This window comes from Oncorhynchus tshawytscha, linkage group LG30 (assembly GCF_018296145.1).
Source record: "Oncorhynchus tshawytscha isolate Ot180627B linkage group LG30, Otsh_v2.0, whole genome shotgun sequence".
NCBI lineage: Eukaryota > Metazoa > Chordata > Actinopteri > Salmoniformes > Salmonidae > Oncorhynchus > Oncorhynchus tshawytscha.
The window spans coordinates 7,000,958-7,025,273 of record NC_056458.1 but is presented as its reverse complement, the minus strand read 5'-3'; the positions used below and the strand labels follow the sequence as shown (position 1 = coordinate 7,025,273).

The window sequence follows — 24,316 nt, the reverse complement described above, 5'->3', positions numbered from 1 at the left end:
TGCCAAAGGTAGAGAATTGTGTGTTGCGTTTTGCCAAATGTTTGTTATAGAATTGCAATCTGATTGTAAAGCAAAACATGTGCCAGTAGTATTGCAGATTTGGTGTCTGGTTCTGCTAAATGAGATACAGGTGTGGGTCATTGTGCCTCATGGGCCAGTTTTAGTGTGTAAACAATTGGGGGAAGAAAAAAAATATTAGTTAGGCCTAAATTATAATGTTGTAAGTAATCGTTGTTAGTGGTTGTAGTATCAGTTTACTGTTTTCAAGCAGTCGGTTTGGAAGTTGTTTATAACAGGTTGTGGCTCTTGTTCCTGTAGTTTTGAATGTCCTAGGGGGAACATACAGTGGAATGAAATAAACGCATGCACTGATTAGAGATCTGCGTAATGTAGTGATGTTTTAGACATTGCTATTGGGACGTGCTTTATCAGCGTGCGTCGATTAGGGTTGCGGTTACAGAACCCCCGTCACCCGGCCCCCTATTTCCCTCTCCACCGTCTCCCTATTTCCCTCTCCCCCATTTAGCGCGTCTGCGACCACCCAAATCAACCAACCAGATTTGCGCAGTCCGCGGGTTTGGGGCTTCGACTGAGAATGGGGAGGAGCGTCAGAGGAATCAGTCAAGGTAGCAGCAGGCATCGTCTCTGTCCCATTGTCATGCTAATCCGAGGTAGAGGAGTGTTGTCCATCACCGGCGCTCAACAGTTTGAATGAGACAGCACACAAAGGTCAGTTGTCGTCTTCTGAACAAAGAAATCTCAGAAGTTATCAAAAGTTTGGAGAAACCTATCGGTTGCTGCAAGAGGCAGAGTAGATGCGCATCTGTTTCACCCAGCGCCGCGTTCTCTCTTATCTTTCAGGATAATAACCCTTCTTTTTCTTCTTTTTTTTTACCAGTCGTTCGGTTCATCTTTCTCGAACTCCGGTTTGTTTCATTTTTCAAATATAGGCATGGTTCCGTTGGGTTACTTGTTTCTGTGAAAGAGTTGCCCGCAAAATAGGCTATATTCTTGTTTTATTTTTTAGAATAAATGTATGGATGTTTTCCAGCTGAATTGCTCGGAAAATCAGAGTGCGCTTTCCTTAAGTACTTTTGATATGGTGGCATCGTTTCCCCGAAGTGGTTTGATAGCCTACTCCTTCGGATTTTTTGTATTTATTGGAGGCTAATAGGCCTACTTAATTAGAAGAATATGCCTATCATTTGATCACTTGTGTTTACCGTGTTCTGATATGATTGGGAGATGCATGCAGAGTTTAAAGAGAAGTCGAGCTGGCTGCGCATTGGACCGCTAATTTTGACACCTCTGCTGCCGAGTAACCATGTCATTATGTGGCTAATCAACTAGACAAAAAGGTGTGCTATTCTCAGAAGGGGCTAAGAATCGGTGAGAGGGTGATTCCCTAAGCCTTGGGTGTTTGGTCATATGAGGTACAGTACCACAACACCATCCTCTGTAGTATACATATTTTAATAGAGGACTAAGTTGTTACACAAATGTTTTTTGTAGAAAAACGTGTTAGACGTCTTATCAGTTAGTAATATACAGTGGTGTAAAGTACTTAAGTAAAAAAAACTTTCAAGTACTACTTAAGTAGTTTTTGGGATATCTGTACTTTACTTTACTATTTATATTTTTGACAACTTTTATTTTTACTTCAAAACATTCCAAAAGAAAATAATACACTTTTTACTCCATACATTTTACTTGACACCAAAAGTACTCGTTACATTTTGAATGCTTAGGGGGACAGGAAAATGGACCAATTCACGCACTTATCAAGACAACACATTGTACATTGTCATCCATTCTGCCTCTAATCTGGTGGACTCACTAAACACACATGCATCTTTTGTAAATGATGTCTGAGTGTTGGAGTGTGCCCATGGCTATCCTTATATTTAAAAACAAAAAAATGATGCCATCTGCTTTGTTTAAAAGAAGGAATTTGAAATTGTATACTTTTACTTTTGATACTTAAGTATATTTAGAACTGAATACTTTTACTCAAGTAGTATTTTACTTTTACTTGAGTAACTTTCTATGAAGGGATCTATATTTTTACTCAAGTATGACAATTGGGTACTTTTCCACCACTGATAATATACAGCCCACTATATTATTACACAGAGTAACCCTAGTTGCAGTGTAAGGCTAGTCGTATAACACATGCACGCACACACACACAAACATTGAGTAGAACCCACATGTGTAGGAGGCATCCTACGTGAAATGAGATTCCTTGAAGAAAGAAATCCTCTCCTGTCTGAAATCCTCTCCTGTCTGTTTTTGCTCTGCTCTGCCTTGCTGCCCTGTTGTCTGGTGTTGGTTTAAAAGCCCCCTACTCCTCGTATGAGGGAAAGATGTTTTAGGTGGCCAGATCAGGGAGAACTCATGATGATGGATTGTGAGTTGTAGCTGATTTGTATAAAAGGATCCACAACTTACTGAAGAACGTCCTCCAGCTAGCCAGCCATCAGCCTGGCGAAGCAGGAAACCTTGGATTATCAGACCCAAAGACTTGTGCGTGCGTACAACTGTGTGTGTTTGGGGGAGGGGGGTTGTACATCTCTGTCAGAGCCCCAGTCTCAGAGAGTAAATATAGCTGAAATCATCAAAGTTTGTACCAGACCGCTCCGTTCAATGACATTAGATAAAGGGGTCAACAGCATATTGATTCAGGGACAAAGAGCAGCCTTCTCAGCCATCCATTGTTTGCCCACAAAAGTGAGGTGAACTTTGTTTCCATCTCAGATATCATTAATACTGGAGCCTGAATTCTTTCCCTGGGATCTGTTTTCCTAGCAAGGCTGTCTCGACTCACGTGATCAGAGAGGGAGATCTGACACACTGGTCTGGGCAGGAGGCTGTTGTAAATGCAGTATTCACACAGAGTTTATTTCTGGCTGAGTTTGATTGTTTTTTTCAGATGTTTTATTTTCCCGGGGGTTGAGACCTCACGTTGTTTGGATAAGAAAATCCAGCAGTTGTATTGGAAGAGGGGTGGCGGCGCTCCGGGGGGGGGGGCTCTGTGTGGCTGTCCAAGTGGGTGTTTGAGTGAGAAAGACACAGGGAAGAACCAACCAGTAAAAAAGCACAGCCCCCTTTATCAACGCATCGTGCTAACATTATCAAAACAGCTTTTCCAGACTCTGAAGTCAGGAGGACTTTGAATTAGGCGTCAGCCAGACTACTGTCCTACTCTGTAAGGTTTTCTCATTTAGCTGCTCAGCTCCAGACTGTGTCGGAGAACAGAGGGTATTTTGTAGTGTGCTCTATATACGGACTGGTCTGAGGTGTCGTGACAGTATCTTATACTGCTCTCTGCATTAAACAATGTGTTTTATTTGGATATTGATGTAATCGGCGGAAACTCCGTATAGCTCTGCTCCAAGAAGCATTCTCTTGTGTCCATTATGCTGTGTGTGTGTGTGTGTGTGTATTCACGGGTAGAGGAGTTGATTTGAGTTTGACAATTATTTTAATGGGAAGCTCTGAGAAGGAGTCCATTTTTACATAACCATGTAGTCATTACTGTGTGTGTGTGTGTGCATGGCGGTGTTCAATATATTCTACAAAGTACTCTCCTGAATCTGTGTGTGTTTCTGAGAGAGTGCAGTTCTGTGTTTGTTGTTTTCCCAGGGTACACTCTGTCTAGGTGAATCCTACTTCTTCCACCCAGAGGAGGCCAGTCGAATGAGGAGCATGCTGCCCCAAAAGAGTCCTGTCACCACAATGGTCTACGGCTCAGGTAAGTCTCTCTCTCGAAGACAACACACAACCATTTATCCTTTCCTTTCCTTATGCTAGCCTCTTACACCCATTTCTCTACTTCCCCCATACCTACTGCAATTCTCCCCTGTTTATCCCCTTTGTCCCCTTGCATGAGGAACCTCCAGATGTGTCCGTGTGATTGATGTGTGTTTATGGAAGTGGTTCTCAGTCCAGAATGTGCTTGTTCTCTGTCTTTCTGTCCGTCTCTCTGACACTGTAGTTATACTCTTCAGCTCAATGATTATGTACACAGCCAAAGTACTTTGGTCAAACTGCCCATGTAAGGTATAAATAAATGGACGACCACCACATCCTCCGCTATGCAGTGTGAGTTTATCTGCTGAGAAAAACAAATGGCAGCATGTAAGCACAGATAAACAAAGTCTGAGGCCAGCCAGTCCAGTTGACCTTAGAGCATGCAGGGCCCGGGTTCTGTGGGAGGAAGGGGTGTGCCGACAGAGGTGCTCAGGGTCCAGGCTGTCCCTCAGTGCTAGAAAGTACAAAGGCATTCTGGCACATCTTTCTCTGCCAACATTTTTCCATTTTTAGAAGAAGTTTTCTTTAACCACAGACTGTTTGTGTTGGGCCCAGAACTGTCTGAGGGGAGTTCTTCGCTGGTTTTTCCCTCCTTAGTCAGCACATTGCAGGGACTGATCACTGTTTGGCTATTAGATCCCACTCAGTCCGATTGCCTCAATCTCGCTCAGCTCAGGTGTTAGGCTTGAAGTAGGGGGATTATAAGGGTGCTCCAAGACCGGATCATATATCCACATTAACGAGAGATCTATTCATCTGATGTTTCCGCAGACTGTGTGAAGACTGAACACAGCAATGGCGGCTCAGTGGGTGGCACTGTGATGAGAGGCTCCCGTTCGAAGGCGGAGCTGCAGGACTTGATGGAGACTCTGCAGCGCAGGAAGAGTGCTCTGGAGGCTAGCCTCAGAGCCAGCGCAGAATCTACCCGCACCTACCTTAGCCTGCCTCCTCCCAGCCCTGTGTCTCCCACAGCCCACGGGAGCGCCATGCGCCCCCTCTCCTCCAGGGGCCTCCCCTACATGACCAGCAGCAGCATGCCCCCCTCTCCTCGCCAGGGCGAGCGTCCTCTCAGCCCCAACCCGCCATACACACGCTCACGCCACCAATCACAGGACAGCCTGCTTCTCTCTAACTCCTCTGATGGTCGCCGCCCCCCTGTAGCCAGTTCTCTGCTGTCCATGTGGAATGGTTCCTCTTCCTATGGGGAGCCTGCCCCCCGCCCACCTCGGGGCCACAGCGGGGCGGCCAGCATGCCCTCCAGCCCTCGTCTTGGCCGCAGGCTATACGCCCAGGGCCGGAACGTGGACAATGGTATGGACCCTGCACCACGTCAGAGGAAGTACTCTACAGGGTCACTCAATGGCCTGGGCTCTACCCACAGTCGCTCTCTACCCCGCCTCCACCGGTCGGCTGACTCCCCGGCTCTGTCCCTGCCACCACGCCGATCCATGGGCTCCCACCGAGGGGAGAAGGTTTCTGTGTCCTTCTCCTCTAAGTCGAGGCGCAACCTGTTTTCTCTGGAGCGGCCGCCAGATGTGACTGTGCCAGCCACAGCCAGTGTACCGGGTACTCCCCGCCGGGCCAGCCTGGCCTCTCTGGGCTGTGAGCTGGAGGGAGGGGGCCTGCAGGGCTCCTCACCCTGCCTGGACCTGGGCCTGGGGGAGAGGAGGCTGTCCTTTGGGAAGGGAGGACTGGGGCCGGGATCGAGGAGGGGCAGCATCAGCTCTCTGAATGGGAAAGAGGAGCTGAGAGACTACCACATGCACCAGAGAGACGAGAGGCTCAGAGAACAGGAGGTGCAGAGACTGGTGAGAGAAACAATTATTTTACTCCTATTCATTATTATTCTGCCATGATAATATCCTGCTTTTATTATTCACTCTAGAGTTTAATCTAGAAGGTTCTGATTGTGTGGCTGAGACACCTGGTTTCATTCTGCCAGTTCATCTGGTCCCCAGTCTCTTCACTAGGGACTGTTATGAAAACATGAAAGTGTTTATGGAGCTTTGATTTCAGGTTCTGTCACTTGAGAAGACTAATTGGATTTTCTGACTAGTTCTCACCATGTTTCACAAGCTCTCTGTTTAATTGACTGAACACACACTCACTCCTGCTGTAAAGAGATGGAAGCCATTCAGACTGGTACGCCATAAAACCAGTTGGTCAGACTGGTTAACTCCTTTGAACGTTGCTTTCCTCAGAAAAGCACTGGATACAATTTTGCACGTCAGAATCCCTTTAAAAATGTGGTTTCTCTGGCTTTATTGTGTTTTTATGCGCTGTTTTTATAGGTTGTTTGATCGTGCTTATGGGTGATCACATTAATGACGAAAGACTGTAAATAGACGAAACCACCCATCTACGAAATAATTGGATCCCAGTATCACAATCTGAGTGGTATATTGGCTGTATACGTGACTGTGTTGGCCACTGGTTTCTCCCCGTCTGCGTGTAGGAGCGCCAGCGGCTGGAGACCATCCTGAGCCTGTGTACTGAGCTGGGCCGTGTGGAGCGGGACCAGAGAGGCTTGGCCGTCTCCGACCTGCAGAAGATCAACAAGGAGCTGGAGAAGTTGCAGGTGTCTGATGATGAGTCTGTGTTCTCCGACTCCCCTGGCAGCGTCAGCGTCACTGCCCCGGAGAACGGCTTTGGCACCAGAGCCGAGGGATACCAGTTGGCAGAGGAGCGGCAGGTCCGCGAGCGCCATCACAGCGGGCACAGGGATGCCAGGTCCCAGTCACCTGCTCTCAGCTTGCGCAGCAGTGCCCCCTCACCCTCCCCTCACCATAGAGCCAAGGTAAGGCCTGGTGGACATGCCTTACATTGTCCTGAGACCGGAGGTCTTTCCTTTCTAACCCTTTCAACACTCAAACAAGCACTTCAATATAAACATGTGGGGCACACATACTCACACAGTGAAAAGTGTATAGAAAAAGTGTGGGGGGGTGGTATAAAAAGAAACAAGGAATTCTGGGTATGAGAGTGATTTCAAAGCATCTGCATGACACAGTATTTCCTGACATGGCTGTGTGTGTTCACCTATGACAGAGTGAATGTAAATACACGCATACGTTTTTAGTTATTTTAAAGTTCACTACATCACGAAAAGTATGTGGACTCCTGCTCGTCGAACATCTCATTCCAAAATAATGGGCATTAATATGGAGTTGGTCCCCTTTTGCTGCTACAACAGCCTCCACTCTTCTGGGAAGATGTTGGAACATTGCTGGGGGCCTTGCTTCCATTCAGCCCTAATAGCATTAGTGAGGTCGAGCACTGATGTTGGGCGATTAGCCCTGGTTCGTAGTTGGCGTTCCAATTTATCCCAAAGGTGTTCGATGGGATTGAGGTCAAGGCTCTGTGCAGGCTAGTCAAGTACTTCCACACCGATCTCGACAAACCATTTATGTATGGACCTTGTTTGTGCATGGGGGCTTTGACACGCAAACTGTTGCAACAAAGTTCGATTTTTATTTATTGAACCTTTATTTCACTAGGCAAGTCAGTAATGAACAAATTCTTATTTACAATGACTGCCTGCTCCGGGCAAACTTTAACGACACTGGGCCAATTGTGCACCGCCCTATGGGACACCCAATAACAACCGGTTGTGATACAGACTGGAATCAAACCAGGGTCTGTAGTGACGCCTCTAGCACGGAGATGCAGTGCCTTAGACGACTGTGCCAATCAGGAGCCCAGAATGTTGGAAGCACAGAATCATCTAGAATGTCATTGTATGCTATAGCGTTAAGATTTCCCTTCACTTGAACTAAGGGGCCTAGCCCGAACCATGAAAAACAGCCCCGGACCATTATTCCTCCTCCACCAAACATTAGTCGGCATTATGCATTAGAGCAGATAGATTTTCCTGGCATCCGCCAAACTCCGATCCATCTGTCGGACTACCAGATGGTGAAGCGTGATTCATCACTCCAGAGAACGCGTTACCACTGCTCCAGAGTCCAATGGCGGCGAGCTTTACACCATGCTGCTTTACACCATGAAGCTCCCGGCGAACAGTTATTGTGCTGACGCTGCTTCCAGAGGCAGTTTGGATCTCGGTAGTGAGTGTTGCTATGCGCTTCAGCACTCGGCAGTCCCGCTCTGTGAGGATTTGTGGCATACCACTTTGCGGCTGAGCCGTTGTTGCTCCTAGACATTTCCACTTCACAATAACAGCACTTACCTTTGAACGGGACAGCTCTAGCAGGGCAGGAATTTGACTTACTGGAGAGCTCAGTGACTTTCCAGCAAGGCTATTCTATTGCCAATGTTTGTCTATGGAGATCACATGGCTATGTGCTCGATTTTATACACCTGTCCGCAACAGGTGTGGCTGAAATAGCCGAATCCACTCATTTGAAGGGGTGTCCACATACTTATGTATATATAGTGTACATTGAGTTCATTGTATGTACATACAGTGGGGCAAAAAAGTATTTAGTCATCCACCAACTGTGCAAGTTCTCCCACTTAAAAAGATGAGGCCTGTAATTTTCATCATAGGTACACTTCAATTATAACAGACAAAATGAGAAAGAAATCCAGAAAATCACATTGTATGATTTTTTTTAAATGAATTTATTTGCAAATTATGGTGGAAAATAAGTATTTGGTCACCTACAAACAAGCAAGATTTTTGGTTCTCACAGACCTGTAACTTCTTTAAGAGGCTCCTCTGTCCTCTACTCATTACCTGTATTAATGGCACCTGTTTGAACTTGTTATCAGTATAAAAGACACCTGTCCACAACCTCAAACAGTCACACTCCAAACTCCACTATGGCCAAAGGACACCAGAAACAAAATTGTAGACCTGCACCAGGCTGGGAAGACTGAATCTGCAATAGGTAAGCAGCTTGGTTTGAAGAAATCAACTGTGGGAGCAATTATTAGGAAATGGAAGACATACAAGACCACTGATAATCTCCCTCGATCTGGGGCTCCATGCAAGATCTCACCCCGTGGGGTCAAAATGATCACAAGAACGGTGAGCAAAAATCCCAGAACCACACAGGGGGACCTAGTGAATGACCTGCAAAGAGCTGGGACCAAAGTAACAAAGCCTACCATCAGTAACACACTACGCTGCCAGGGACTCAAATCCTGCATTGCCAGGCGTGTCCCCCTGCTTAAGCCAGTACATGTCCAGACCCGTCTGAAGTTTGCAAGAGAGCATTTGGAATGATCCAGAAGAAGATTGGGAGAATGTCAGATGAAACCAAAAATATCACTTTTTGGTAAAAACTCAACTCGTCGTGTTTGGAGGACAAAGAATGCTGAGTTGCATCCAAAGAACACCATACCTACTGTGAAGCATGGGGGTGGAAACATCATGCTTTGGGGCTGTTTTTCTGAAAAGGGACCAGGACGACTGATCCGTGTAAAGGAAAGAATGAATGGGGCCATGTATCATGAGATTTTGAGTGAAAACCTCCCATCAGCAAGGGCATTGAAGATGAAACGTGGCTGGGTCTTTCAGCATGACAATGATCCCAAACACACCGCCCGGGCAAGGAAGGAGTGGCTTCGTAAGAAGCATTTCAAGGTCCTGGAGTGGCCTAGCCAGTCTCCAGATCTCAACCCCATAGAAAATCTTTGGAGGGAGTTGAAAGTCTGTGTTTCCCAGCAACAGCCCCAAAACATCACTGCTCTAGAGGAGATCTGCATGGAGGAATGGGCCAAAATACCAGCAACAGTGTGAAAACTTTGAAGATTTACAGAAAACATTTGACCTCTGTCATTGCCAACAAAGGGTATATAACAAAGTGTTGAGAAACTTTTGTTGTTGACCAAATACTTATTTTCAACCATACTTTGCAAATAAATTCATAAAAAATCCTACAATGTGATTTTCTGGGGTTTTTTTTCTCATTTTGTCTGTCATAGTTGAAGTATTACCTATGATAAATTACAGGCCTCATCTTTTTAAGTGGGAGTACTTGCACAATTGGTGGCTGACTAAATACTTTTTTACCCCACTGTATGTATATTTTTAAAAACATTTTTTTTTTTTTTACTCAAACCACCTGTGGGCCGGATTGGACCGGATCGTGGGCCAAACCGGCCTGCAGGCTGTATGTTTGACACCCCAGCATTAGAGGGTATGTGAGCACACAAGGTAGTTTCCACTATGTAGCCCTGCGGGGGTTGAGGTATGCAGCAGTGTTGCTGAAGATATAAGGAGTCCTCCTGAAATATTCTATACTTTCCCCGTAGGCCTGTATTTAAACACAAAGTACACCTCAAGTGGTTCCTCCGTCTTTCACCAAGAGCTTATTCGGACTCTGCCCCTAACCCCAGTCCCAGTTTGAGTCCCAGTGCAACTATTAGAGTTATATTATCGCTGTAAAACTGTGGCATTTTTCCACTCTAGAGCAGTAACGACTTAATGCTGTGTTTGGTTTTAATGGAGTTCTCTGGGGAATAGTTCAGTTACAGCCCTAAGTCAGTTACAGCCCTATCTGAAAGGAGGGGGAGCAGGAAATGACTTTAACCCCAGTGGAATAACTGTGTGTGTGCGCGCACATATAGTGTGAGAAAAGTATTTGTCCAGATGTTTTCTTCATATTACAGTACTTACCCAGTACCTGCTTTGTAGCTGATATTAATATTTATACCATTTCCATAGAAAATCATACTACCTTTTTTTTAATTGGGGGAAAAAATATTTTGAGGGCCTACTTTATTCCCGGACTACCAGATTAGCATTATATTTCATTGCATGTAGAGAATACATTTCCGACTATTTGTTACGGCTGAGGCAGAGACCCATTAAAGACACAAGTTATTGAACCTCCCAATCCACTCTTCTTCCGACTCGCATTCCTAAGCCCTGGCAGTGGAACAGTGGAGCAGTTAGTCAAATACCGTCTCTGAAACAGCCCATAAATCGTAGGACTGCGGTCTGCCAGACACATGAGGTTCAGACCGCTATAGACCAGCACTACTTTAGGCTCCTATGTGGAGTAGGAATCAGATATTGTAGAGGCTGTGATGGGTCAGAAACAGCATGTGGCTGAATGTGTGTGGATTAGACCTGGGGCTGAAGAGAAGGAGCGTGTGTTTGATTCTGTCTGGTGGCAGCAGGCCTCTCTGACTGGTAGAGGAGATGACTAAGGCTTGTATAGTAGAGTCCTTCTGATGTAGCAGAGTATGAGTGACCCTGTTCTGCTGAAGGACTTGGGTTTCCTCTGCATTACAGACACGAGGCAGGAGCATTAATCCACCCTACCATCACTCACAGCATTCTGCAGCAGCTCCATCTCACCGACGCACTATGGCAACAAATGAGAAGGAATTACAGGATGTGAAGAAAACATAAAAACAGTGGATATCTTTAAACAAGAGACATGATCCTGGCGTGGGATTTTCTAATAATTTAGACTTGATATCATCACAGTGTTGACGGTAACACACATTGTGAGTAGATGCAGTAGTTTGTGGACTAATGCTGGTTCCATAATATCACCAGCAGCAGGCTGCGGAGGATGTGCATCTGAAACAGGAAGTGAGCCGTATTGAGGAGGAGAGGATCCAGGTGCTGAACAACGTAGAGGAGGTGGAGCAGAAGATCAAAGACCTGGACAACCAGATGGAGGAGTCCATCAGAGAGGTATGCAGCGCACGCCATGGGATTGTGAACGGAGCTGCACGCATGCTGGGTGTTTGATGTTTGTGTCAGTGGGAGTTAATGTTGGTGTGTGTGTGTGTGTGTGTGTGTGTGTGTGTGTGTTTATGAGTTGGAATTCTTTGTGGAGTTAGGAAATGAATGTTTACAGTTGTGGCTGGGTAATGTAACTAGTGGGGGTTAGCGCTGGTATCTTGCTTTTGGGAGCGAATTATCTAGAGTTATGGATCATTGTAATTTAAAGCTGCGTCGGTCAGTGGGATAATGTTACCTGTGTGTGTGTGTGTGTGTGTGTGGTGTGTGCAGATGGAGGTGGAGCGGGCTCTGCTGGAGGGTGAGCAGGTCTCTGAGATGGCCCTGCTACAGAGGGAGAAGGAGGTACTGGACCAACTCAATGAGAAGATTGGCAGCACTGACAAGACTGCCCTCGCAGAGAAGTCCCAGGTAAGTGCAGCAGATGTTGTCCAGCCCTGAGTTGGATGCCATTGCTCTCAGACACAGGGAACGTGAGGGGGAGAGACGGACAGAGAGACAGAGTATGTGGGAGTCGGGATGTCAGTGGTAAGACTCTGACTAGGAGGAATCTACAGTCCACAGGTCTGAATACAGTAGAGCAGTCCAGTCCACAGGTCTGAATACAGTAGAGCAGTCCAGTCCACAGGTCTGAATACAGTAGAGCAGTCCAGCCCACAGGTCTGAATACAGTAGAGCAGTCCAGCCCACAGGTCTGAATACAGTAGAGCAGTCCAGTCCACAGGTCTGAATACAGTAGAGCAGTCCTTCCCCTTTTTTTTTTCTCCATCCCTCCACTTTGTTTCCTCTCTCCCTTCACTAACACTCTCTTTCCTCTCTCTGTTGTCTTGTGTGTGCGCATGTATGCGTGCGCACTTGCGCATATGTTTTAGTGTGTGTGTGTGTGTGTGTGTGTGTGTGTGTATGCATATGTGCGTGCCTTTGTGTCTGTGCGTATGTGCCTATGCATTTGTGTGTGTCCATGACTATGCAGGAGAAAGCCTTGCTCGATGCTGAGAGGGTAAAAGTAGAGAGGCTGTCAGAGCTTGTCTCTGAGCAGAAGACCCAGCTGGACAACTGTCCCGAGGCGCTCAAGGAGCAGCTTCAGCAGCAGCTCTCCAGGGTCAGTAAGACACGGCAACAAACTCCTACCTGGTCCCTCGCTCCTCCTCGGTTATTATGACTGCCTTTCTCCCTTTTAACACGTTGCTTTCTGCTTCCCTCGCTCCTCCTCCTCGTAATTCACCCTCTTCCATGCGTTTGCTTTTGCGCACCTAGAATCCTCCTCTTAGGCCATCCGCTCCCTTTTCTAGATGGCCTTCATATCCCACCCTGCCTCATTCGGACAGCTCCTTTTCTAGTTCTTGGTTTCACTTGTTCTCTCCCCTATGATTCAGACCGAGATAGGAAAGTGCAGTGACTTGAATGATGTGCTCAGAGAGTAGATGTATGTTGTTATCCAGCTAATGCATTTAACTGGCACTGCAGGATACATGGAGTTCATTACTGTGGTCTAGTTGTCTGTAAAATGGACATGTACACTGCTCAAAAAAATAAAGGGAACACTAAAATAACACATCCTAGATCTGAATGAATGAAATATTCTTATTAAATACTTTTTTCTTTACATAGTTGAATGTGCTGACAACAAAATCACACACAAATTATCAATGGAAATCAAATGTATCAACCCATGGAGGTCTGGATTTGGAGTCACACTCAAAATTTAAAGTGGAAAACCACACTACAGGCTGATCCAACTTTGATGTAATGTCCATAAAACAAGTCAAAATGAGGCTCAGTAGTGTGTGTGGCCTCCACCTGCCTGTATGACATCCCTACAACGCCTGGGCATGCTCCTGATGAGGTGGCGGATGGTCTGCTGAGGGATCTCCTCCCAGACCTGGACTAAAGCATCCGCCAACTCCTGGACAGTCTGTGGTGGAACGTGGCGTTGGTGGATGGAGCGAGACATGATGTCCCAGATGTGCTCAATTGGATTCAGGTCTGGGGAACGGGCGGGCCAGTCCATAGCATCAATGCCTTCCTCTTGCAGGAACTGCTGACACACTCCAGCCACATGAGGTCTAGCATTGTCTTGCATTAGGAGGAACCCAGGGCCAACCGCACCAGCATATGGTCTCACAAGGGGTCTGAGGATCTCATCTCGGTACCTAATGGCAGTCAGGCTACCTCTGGCGAGCACATGGAGGGCTGTGCAGCCCCCCAAAGAAATGCCACCCCACACCTGACTGACCCACCGCCAAACCGGTCATGCTGGAGGATGCTGCAGGCAGCAGAACGTTCTCCACGGCGTCTCCAGACTGTCACGTCTGTCACGTGCTCCGTGTGAACCTGCTTTCATCTGTGAAGAGCACAGGGCGCCAGTGGAAAATTTGCCAATCTTGGTGTTCTCTGGCAAATGCCAAACGTCCTGCACGGTGTTGGGCTGTAAGCACAACCCCCACCTGTGGACATCGGGCCCTCATACCACCCTCATGGAGTCTGTTTCTGACCGTTTGAGCAGACACATGTACATTTGTGGCCTGCTGGAGCCCATTTTGCAGGGCTCTGGCAGTGCTCCTCCTTGCACAAAGGCGGAGGTAGCGGTCCTGCTGCTGGGTTGTTGGCCTCCTCCACGTCTCCTGATGTACTGGCCTTTACTGGCCTGTCTCCTGGCGCCTCCATGCTCTGGACACTACGCTGACAGACACAGCAAACCTTCTTGCCACAGCTCGCATTGATGTACCATCCTGGATGAGCTGCACTACCTGAGCCACTTGTGTGGGTTGTAGACTCCTTCTCATGCTACCACTAGAGTGAAAGCACCGCCAGCATTCAAAAGTGACCAAAACATCAGCCAGGAAGCATAGGAACTGAGAAGTGGTCTGGTCACCACCTGCAGAACCACTCCTTTATTGGGGGTGTCTTGCTAATTGCCTATAATTTCCACCTGTTGTCTATTCCATTTGCACAACAGCATGTGAAATTGATTGTCAATCAGTGTTGCTTCCTAAGTGGACAGTTTGATCTCACAGAAGTGTGATTGACTTGGAGTTACATTGTGGTGTTTAAGTGTTCCCTTTATTTTTTTGATCAGTGTATTTGTATGTCTGTGTTTAAATCCTCCACACAATGACCCACTTAAAGCCAGTGTATTCTCTATCTTATATTGTGTGTGTGTGTGTGTGTGCGCGCTGTCTGTTAGGATGTGGAGGTACTGGAGGCTGAGAGGAAGTGGTTTGAAGACCTGGAGTTCCAGCAGCTGGAGAGAGAGAGTCGTCAGGACGAGGAGAAGGAGGGTCGGAACCATCATTTACTCCGAGAGGTAGCAGATTACCAGCGTAGTACTGTCACACGCAAGGAGAGACTCCTGACCCTGAAGAAGCAGTCCACACAGATTACCCAGCAGTCTCAGCGAGAGAAGGACAGTTTTCTGAAAGAGAAGAACAACCTGCTCCTCATGCTTCAGAGGGTAAGAAGGTTTTTGATTACTGGTTTTGTTTTGTATCGGACTGACTGCAGCTGTTTAACTGACAGTCTGTGTGTCTCTAGGAGAGGGAGAACCTGGCCTCGCTGGAGAGGAAGTATGCTGAAGTGACTGGAGGGCAGGCCTTCCCTAACAACCCTGTTGCCATGAAAGAGGTATATTGTACAATTCATTAACTACTCAAAGTGCATACCTTATATCTGACCAGCAGAGGGCAGCTGTGTCTGTACTTGGAGCCCTCCAGTGCATGACTGGATTTCCTAACAACAGAGGAAGTTGCCTTATAAAACCACCACTTTCAATGAATGTAAAGCTTTTATCATTTCCATATGTTTCTGTTCTGGTCTCTTCAGCACTTCCGCTCTCTGGAGGAGAGGAGGCGGGGCAGTAAGGAGAACTCCCACCTCAGTGACAATCTCCATAAGAGGAGCCAGCAGCCCCTCAGTCACTACAGCAGCTCCACACTGGGCCGCAGCCTGTCCTCTAAGGTGAGCATGGGGGACCAACCTCCCCATTGAAATATTGATGAGTCCCCTCATCTGATTACTGGAGCTTTGGGTTAGAGAGACACTTACCAGGTCATGATCTCTCGCTCTCTCTCTCTGTTGTCCGTCTGTCTACTCTGCAGTCCCACGTGCCACTGTCCCAGAGCTCCAGCTGTGGTAGTGCCATCCCCCGGGGCCTCTCTGTCTCTCCCCGAGATCTGGAATCTCAACGCCTGCTCAAGGGTGAGACAAAACATTGTTTTGTGAACACGATATCTGTGTCTACTCCAAAGTTTAAACTTAATTTGAGGTTTTCTTAGTAAGTAAATGATGCCTCTAATGAAGTACTGTCTAGAAGGAAACTGTTAGTTGAAGGAAAGGAAACTTGTTTTCATCTCGCAAAGCCATCTCTCTGTCTCTCTCTGCCCTTTTCTCTCATCATCCTTGGATTCCCCGCCTCGCTCCCTAACCCTAACCTCTACTGCCTGTTTCTCTCCGTGTGCTAGCTACATGCTGCAGGGTTAGACATTTGTAGCTTTCCCTGTCTTGCGTGACCTGGTCCACATTACAGGTCAGTCTGTTAGTTAACACAGATGGCCACATCCTTTCCTCCAGTTTCCATCTGAATCGGTCTGAGCAGTAATGACATGTTCATGATCCTCTGCTCTGATAATGTTTCCAGCAGGAAGGAACAAGAGACTTTGGAAACAGTTCTGAGAGGGTTGAAATGCCACGCCCATTTCAGTGTTATGAGGGAATATACTATTTGTGTACCAGCAATGCCCTTGGACCAACTGCAATCAAGTTGTGACAGTTAACCAGCAACAAACCTTTTTACGTCTTCCATCTAATCTGATAAAAGGCTTTAGAAAGTGTGTGTCTGTCTGTGTGTCCGTCTGTCTCTCAGCAGGCCACAGCCACCTGTACGCGAGTGAGGACCGACAGAGACTGGTTGACCTGTGTAGCAGGACCGTCTCCGAGTCCAACGTCTTCCTGGACTCCTTCCACTACGCAGACAACGGCCATGCCTTCGACACGCTCAGCGTGGACAGCTCTGACAGCATGGAGACCAGCATCTCTGCCTGCTCCCCAGACAACATCTCCAGGTGAGAGAGAACTGTTCACATAGGGCCGTGGTTCAAGCAGGACCATCAATGTGACATTAGTTGAAAATAGCATTTTTTTTTTGTTGTTTTTTTCTAGAGGAGAGCTAGGTGACATGGCCGTAAGAGACATTTTATGAATTCGAGAGATGGGACTCCGCATCATTCCATATGTATGGTTATTTCTTAATTCTGTGGGGGAGGGAGGTGTGTGGCTGAGGCTGGTGCAGGAGTGTCAGGTCACAAACACGTCTGTGCTCTCAGTGAATTGTCCCAACCACCTGTTAGAGCATTGTGGGAACCCAAAACATCAGTACTGTGTCACTGGGATAGTGCCAGGATGCTGAATCTAATGTGAGGAAAGGGCTTTCTCAGGTTGTCTGTTGTAGAGAGGAGGCTGTGTTTGTTCAAACCTAAAGTACTGTGTCACTGGGATAGTGCCAGGATGCTGAATCTAATGTGAGGAAAGGGCTTTCTCAGGTTGTCTGTTGTAGAGAGGAGGCTGTGTTTGTTCAAACCTAAAGTACTGTGTCACTGGGATAGTGCCAGGATGCTGAATCTAATGTGAGGAAAGGGCTTTCTCAGGTTGTCTGTTGTAGAGAGAGGAGGCTGTGTTTGTTCAAACCTAAAGTACTGTGTTGCATCCTTTTTGGGTGAAAAATTGTGTTTGCGACTTGTGTGTTATTGTTTAATGGCAGTTCTTGTCGGAAGGGAATGAGTTCGATGAAATCTGTTCAACTCTCTGACAAAAGTTGATTATTCTCATTGGTTACGCTTGGCAATAGACACATGGTTCTGCAGAGTGTTTTGGGATTTTCCATTTAATGTCACGCTCTTCCAAGTGAAACTATGCGACTCATTCTAACTCTTCAGGATATCTTGTTACACTGGTAAATCTATCGCTGCAGATGGTGTATCGTGATAGTCCTGTACAATCTGTATGTTATACGTTTTTATCGGTGAGGAGGCTGAACAACGTGGCTTCACCCAGACGTTGTCCAGCTGTCTCACAGCCAGTTTTAACAAGCAGAAGAAGTGTGCTTTCTGCATGTTACTAATCCTGTACACTACACAACAGCTCTGAGAGTTACCACTGGTTTAGTGTGTGAATGTGGTCTTGGTCAGTCCATACATTATTTACAGGACAGAAAGACGAGAGCGAATGTAGTGTCTATACTTTGTACGTGATGGGATTTTATGATTGATGCAGAGGTGCAGTAATAACTTTATATTAAAGGCCCTAGTCTGGAATTTCACTCACACTTAAACAGTTCCAGGATGGACAGTGCTTTCCTGGTGTCCTCTTCCTTGATGTGTGTTTCTGGTTCTCTTTTTTTTCCCCACAGTGCCAGCACATCCAACGTAGCAAAGATTGAAGAGATGGAACGTTTGTTACGAGAGGCCCAGGCTGATAAGAATCGTCTCCTTGAGCACAGGGTAATGAAGCCTTCATAAGCAACCCCATCTGTGTGTGTGTGTGTGTGTGTGTGTGTGTGTGTGTGTGTGTGTGTGTGTGACCATGCTGTAACTATCATTGTGTAGGAGCGTGAGATGGAGGTGCGCAGGCAGGCCCTGGAGGAGGAGCGGCGGAGGAGGGAGGACCTGGAGAAGAGACTGCAGGAGGAGACCAGCAGGAGGCAGAAGATGATCGAGAGGGAGGTGAAGCTACGCGAGAAACAGAGGGCACAGGTGGGAGATATAGAATCAGATGGGCCAAGAATATCAATAACTTCAGATGCATGGTAATTTAAGGCGAGGCACCATATGCTGCAATGCCATTTTTCAATTTAGAGATTTTTTTTGTATTTTGGTCCCTTTAGAGACGCATTCCGGGATCTTAAGCACAACAAGTTTGTAGCATATTGCATGAATTGGATTCGTAGCATATCATACAAATTGCAAAATTCGTAACATAGAAAACAAAAATCGTTGAATTTGAACCATATTCAACTGAACATAAATCCATAATTTCTAAGCTCACTACATTAAATCATACATAATTTAAAAGGCCATTTCATAGAGAATGTTACAGACAGGACTATAAGTCACCTTACTTTGAAGAGATCGTGGTTGGGTCTAAGTAGGCGATTGGTAGGCAAAATTCATAGTACTTTAACTGCCATTTCCCGAAAAGTCAGACCCTTCCCACAGACCGACACATTTCTCTCAGCTTCAGACGCATCTGCATTCACCACATTTGGTGTAGTTATCCTTAGATATATTCTCTAGACTTGTACAAAGGGAAATGAAAATGAAAAAATGTAGGCTGACTTTATCCTGTGTTCAGAATAACAGATTTGCGCTATATGCAAATATGCGCGTATTTAATGTATCTGTGTATATATATATATATATATCTGTTGCATATTTTTATATTTCAGAAAAGTAGTAATATAGGGTAACCAGCCTGTCCCCAGAAATGTCCCTGCTCTTAAAAAGAGAAGCTCTTTCTCACATAGATGCACATCTTAAATAAGGTTACAGACCAGTTAAGTACTCTAAAAATAATGTTCCTGGAGTATCCTTTTGGGGTTCTTCAAACTATGGGGGAACCCCTAGAAGTACTTTGCATAGCCCTTTCAAAAGTGTTATTTAAAGAACCACTTTTAATGGATCCTCCAAGAACCTTTTTGAAGAACCTTTTGGGGTAAAAATGTTTAACCACCTCCTCCCCATTTATTATTAATAATATGCATAACAATAACACACTATTTTAGTAATGTGTTTTATTATGATAGTGGCAAAGCAGGACAAAAAAAATCACAATATGAGATAAACTCCAAGCAGAACCCCAAGTCCAATGGGTATATCCTCTGGCGTGTTCTCCGTATCCACAGCCAGAATGATTTTGTATGGCAATCGAACAGGTTTCCTGTTATATTCATCAGAGGTGTAGGGAGGTTGAAGTCTGTGAATCCCAAACGTAGTAATTATACAGATGATTAACAAAACATGCACACAACAGTATTCATACCATGGTTTTTGTGGTGAATGTGAATGAACAAAAACTGTTTTTGATCATGGTTTTCATACACATACCTTGTCCATAATGTAGAGGCCTATAGGATTTTCATTGACGAAGAATGGAAGGAGGATGGTAAATGTGATCTGCAATACATACCAATACCATTTTACATACCTGTTGTATGCCTCCTTGTCTGCATACCTGCAGACAGAGAAAAGTTCAGTCATCTGCACCCAATACAGCTTACAGCTAGCCTTCAACATATTCTTATAGCCTACTCCAACCTCTTTGTTGATTTGATATATCCATTGAATTGCGTCCATTGTCTGTTTTAGAAAGATTTGCACAAATATGAAAAGACAGCTTGTATCATCATGAAACAATATAAATTGAGATCATACAAGGGACAAATCTTACTTTAAATTGAAGAGATCTTTACATTGTTCAGTTAAGTGTCTCCACCTGCTGTCCTTTCAAATTCAAATCTAAATGTTTCAGTTGGGCAGTTAGGTTCCTGCAAGAACCCCCTCTTGTGGGGTTCAACCGGGGTTCCCCATGTTTTGTTTGTGTAGTTATTGGTTTTGTCTACATTCAACTGGTAAGAGATCATTGTGATATGAATAGGGGGGATATTACCCTGTTAGGTTGTGGTGCCTGGCCTTAAATAGACACGATTCAAGACAACTTGAAATAAAAATGTCTAGCAGATCTTCAACTTGATTGCAGCTTTTAACCGTTGGCTCAACACAGACTAGACACCTGTGACCCTTGTCCCCAGGCCCGGCCGATGACACGCTACCTCCCTCAGAGGAAGGATGACTTTGACCTCCATGGTCACATCGAGGCAGCTGGACACAACCCAGACAACTGCTACCACCTGGCCATCACTGATAAAACCTGCAGAGGGTTCCTGGTCAAGATGGGTGGCAAGATCAAGACCTGGAAGAAACGCTGGTTTGTCTTCGACCGGAACCGCAGGACCCTGGTCTACTACGCAGGTGATTTAGAACTTCTATTCTCTCTCTTTCTCCCTCTTCTCTGTCTGTTGCGGCTGTGATTGGTGGATCAATCAGAGCGCTGAAGGAAAAGCAGCGCCGGTATCATCGTCAGGCTATGGTGCTCTGCTCTGGAAATCTAGGAAGTGCTTTGATTTAATGTCATGCTTTTGTTTCACCGCCCATAAACATAGTCATTCCAACGCTATGTGCTCTGTTCCAGACAAACACGAGGCCAAGATGAAAGGGGTCATCTACTTCCAAGCCATAGAAGAGGTTTACTATGATCATTTAAAGAATGCACACAAGGTAAGGTAACAAATTATTTACACGTTTAAAGTATCTAGTATCCTTGTTTTCAAGGTAAGAAGCACCATTTTTCTTAAACTAGACTTGACATTGTTGTTTTATTTCTCCCTCTCTTACACCCTCACAGAGCCCGAACCCATCGCTGACGTTCAGCGTGAAGACCCATGACAGGGTGTACTACATGGTGTCTCCCTCCCCTGAGGCCATGCGCATCTGGATGGACGTCATCGTCACCGGGGCTGAAGGATACATGCATTTCATGGTCTGACAAATCAACAGGAAATATCCTCTCCTCCAGTTCCATCGCTGCCTCAAAGACAAAGCAATGTGACTGGTCAGGATTGAGAATCTGTGACCTGAGCACAATACCCTCCTGGTTTTTACCTTTACAGCCACTTTCATTTCGGTCTCACTTCAGTGAGACCACCTCTCTCCTCTTCCTCCGGGACTGATGTGATGGTCATCTGATACTTCAGTTTGTCAATGAATTACTTCCTCTGGAGGATTAGGTGTCCAGTGTTGCTTGTTAATTTGGAAAGGACAATCTAGGAAGATTCGAATACTTATCGTTTTATGTGTGAGAAGCCTTTTGGCACAATCACATGGTTTACCCTCATGATATTTTGAGACCGTTAATGACCCTGAGTCGCTGTCTAGGTTGTTAGCCTATCCGACTGCATAAAACAGAGGTTACTGTCTCGTCCTTTCCATCATCCAAGTTGAGCCGGCTGTTGATTGGTCAACCAAAGCGCTCCATCTGTTTTCCTTCCAGCTGGACATGCTCTTTTTTTTTTTTCCCCCTCATGTGCCAAACCTTCCGGGGGACTGTCTAGCATCTGCACAGACTGAGGACAATAGCACCCTCCATTGGAAAACCCAAGGTGATGCACATAACTGATATGCGTCTTTTGTACCTTACTGTTGAGCAGGAACGTGGGGTCGACAGGGGAAATCCTAAAACGCCGGAGACTTGAAGGGTTTGAAAAGTACCTCTCTCATCACTATGTACCAAAGACATACTTATTTGTATGGAAATCATGTAAATGGAACCTAAAGGCTCTGCAAATGAATACTTTCAGGGTGTGGAAGGTGTTGACGATCTGTGTGCATGTATATACATTTAGTGTGTGCCACACAGCTAAATAAGTTCCAGGGCACTTAAAATACTAGTTCAAAATGAATGTCTTAATCGAACATTGTATATTGTGCCTTTTATGTAAGTCCATCTTATGACAGGTTGTGTAATATCAGGCTATCAGTGGGCTGGGTGCAGCTCCCTACCCAATGAATGGGCTCGTTAATTTCAGGAACGCTTTAGAAGGCCTTGCATTGCTCCTATTGTAAAGCACCATGTGATGTTGGATGTCATTGATGTCCTTAGCGTTGGCCTGTTTTTAGTTATTACACAGTCGCTGTAAGACCTGTGTAGCGCTATAATAGTTATTGCTTTTAAAATGAGGGGTCACAAATAATGGAACATGTATTTATATTGGTTTAATTGTATCTGCTATTCTTTTTTGTTTGTTGACAAATGTATAAATATGTGTCAGTAGTCTGTGCATGTTGAACATACAAATCAGCCATGTGTTCAACCAAAGAGCAAAGCAATCTCCAGTGTTCTGGAATGATTTATATTGAAGTCAAAATAGAAAAGAAAAAATGTGATTCTATGTATTTGACCCAGTTATCTTAGCTAATGTATTTTGAATTACTGTGATCAAAAATGTATTCTTCTTTTTAAGATCCAATGATACTGAAATGGGTCCCTCAGTCACGGTGAGCTCATAGGTAGCAAGTAGTTGCATGGTCAATGAGGTTACTGGGAGAGTGCACACGAGACCAAAGGGTGTTGAGGTGACGGTTGATTAGCTCATAGGGAATTTTTCGCCGCGTTATGAAGGGGACTGACTAGTTCCTTGTGACCAGTTGACATATCAAGCAGGAACCCTCATGCTCGGCCTGTGTGACTACACAGTATGGGCACACTTCAAGTATTTTCCATATGTGTACCAAGGAAACGATCACTTTTATGCATTTAAAATATATATACATTTGGTATTTTTATATGAACAGTGGTAATCCAGATGTTATTTTTAATCCTGCATGTTTTTTTTTATACAAATGTAAGAATAAATCATATGTTTACTAATTTGTTTCATGTTACTATTTCTATTCCGGTATATTTTATACTTCAATCCTAAATGTATTGTAACCGGGTAAATATTCAACATGTAAGGGCCATATTAATGTTTTGTTGTATGATGTAGATTATACAGTGTAACCGGTTAGTTATGGTGATATATCAAACGCCACGGTCACAGGTGTTACATTGCTTTTACACTAGCTAACTATGGCGTTCAACTCATGCGAACGGGTGACCTAATTTGCACACTCCTACATGGCCAAGAATATCCATCTGGTGCACACTAATTAGCCAATTTCTCTCTGCTTAACTACATACAGATAATACATAAGGAATTAGGGAATGATTGGCTGCTGTTTTTAATGATTTATTTTTTTTGCCGGGGGGGGGGGTCCACTGCAGAATGTACCCAGACAGAGACAACACCCATCAGACAAGACTCACTCAGTTTTTCTTCACTGCACAAACTGGATATCCTTTTTTTTTTTTAAACATACATATTTTGATGTGGTAATTTAAAATGTACAGTTATGCAATTCATGAGTGAATTTGAGCTAACTGACACATTTGAAATGATAAACTAGGTGGTTTGAGCCCTGATTGGCTGACAGCTGTGGGATATCAGACCGTATTCCACAGGTATGACAAAACATGCATTTTTACTGCTCTTATTGCATTGGTAACTATGTTTATAGTAGCAATAAGGCACCTCGGGTGTTTGGTATATACCACGGCTAAAGGCTGTATACAGGCAGGATGCGTTGCGTCGTGCCACACCCCCTCCGTCTTTATTGCTTAAATATACATCCAAGCATTGTAAGATGCGTAATATTACAGAAATCATCCTGTCCATGTGTTCATAAATGGGATGAGTGTGCACTTTGGGGCCCTTATTCACTCTCCGAGTCCTTTCATTGGTTGACCTAGTAGGGTTGGCATGGAGACACTGTAAATTAAGCACGCTGAATTAGGTTCTAAAGGAGCACATCCTTTCTCTTGAGGCAGAGGCAGACAAACACACACGGAGACGTTACTCTGAATTACCCAAGTGCATTGTGGGGGTGGTCATTTGTGTAACATATCTGGGGCAGGAGGCGGTTTGGTTTTGCAGAAGCCCGTGGCTGCATTGGCTTCAGCTGGTTGAGAATGAAATGATGACCGACGTTTAGAGAAGGCAGCGAGAGTCAGCTTTGTTCCTGACGGAACAGCCTGATCGAATCTGCATGTCTTCTACCAGGCTTAAACACATTGCTTATCCACAGTGTTCAACATGTCAGCAACGTGAGTGATAATCCGTGTTGAACAATAAGCAATAAAGGGTATCATTTAAGAGCGTTGTTTAAATGTGCAGTGTGCGCTTGCATAGAC

General features: G+C 45.3%; 1 protein-coding gene across 8 annotated transcripts; it reads left to right on the top strand.

The window, feature by feature from the left end:
- The first annotated feature begins 565 nt into the window (after positions 1–565).
- Positions 566–22,954, top strand: phldb2a (pleckstrin homology-like domain, family B, member 2a). Of its 8 annotated transcripts, none has more exons than XM_024394624.2 (17): positions 574–729; positions 3,646–3,754; positions 4,585–5,621; positions 6,269–6,610; positions 11,294–11,431; positions 11,753–11,890; positions 12,453–12,581; positions 14,667–14,933; positions 15,014–15,103; positions 15,302–15,436; positions 15,577–15,676; positions 16,341–16,539; positions 17,883–17,973; positions 18,079–18,225; positions 20,280–20,499; positions 20,720–20,805; positions 20,933–22,954. In XM_024394624.2, exons 1-17 carry the CDS (start codon positions 712–714, stop codon positions 21,071–21,073), a joined length of 3,387 nt encoding a protein of 1,128 aa, XP_024250392.1. In that variant the 5' UTR covers positions 574–711; the 3' UTR covers positions 21,074–22,954. The 8 variants fall into 8 exon arrangements, with proteins under 8 accessions (XP_024250397.1, XP_024250392.1, XP_024250393.1 ...); XM_024394625.2 differs by having other exon boundaries at positions 11,291–11,431; positions 16,344–16,539; XM_024394623.2 differs by having other exon boundaries at positions 575–729; positions 11,291–11,431.
- Positions 22,955–24,316: the final 1,362 nt, after the last annotated feature.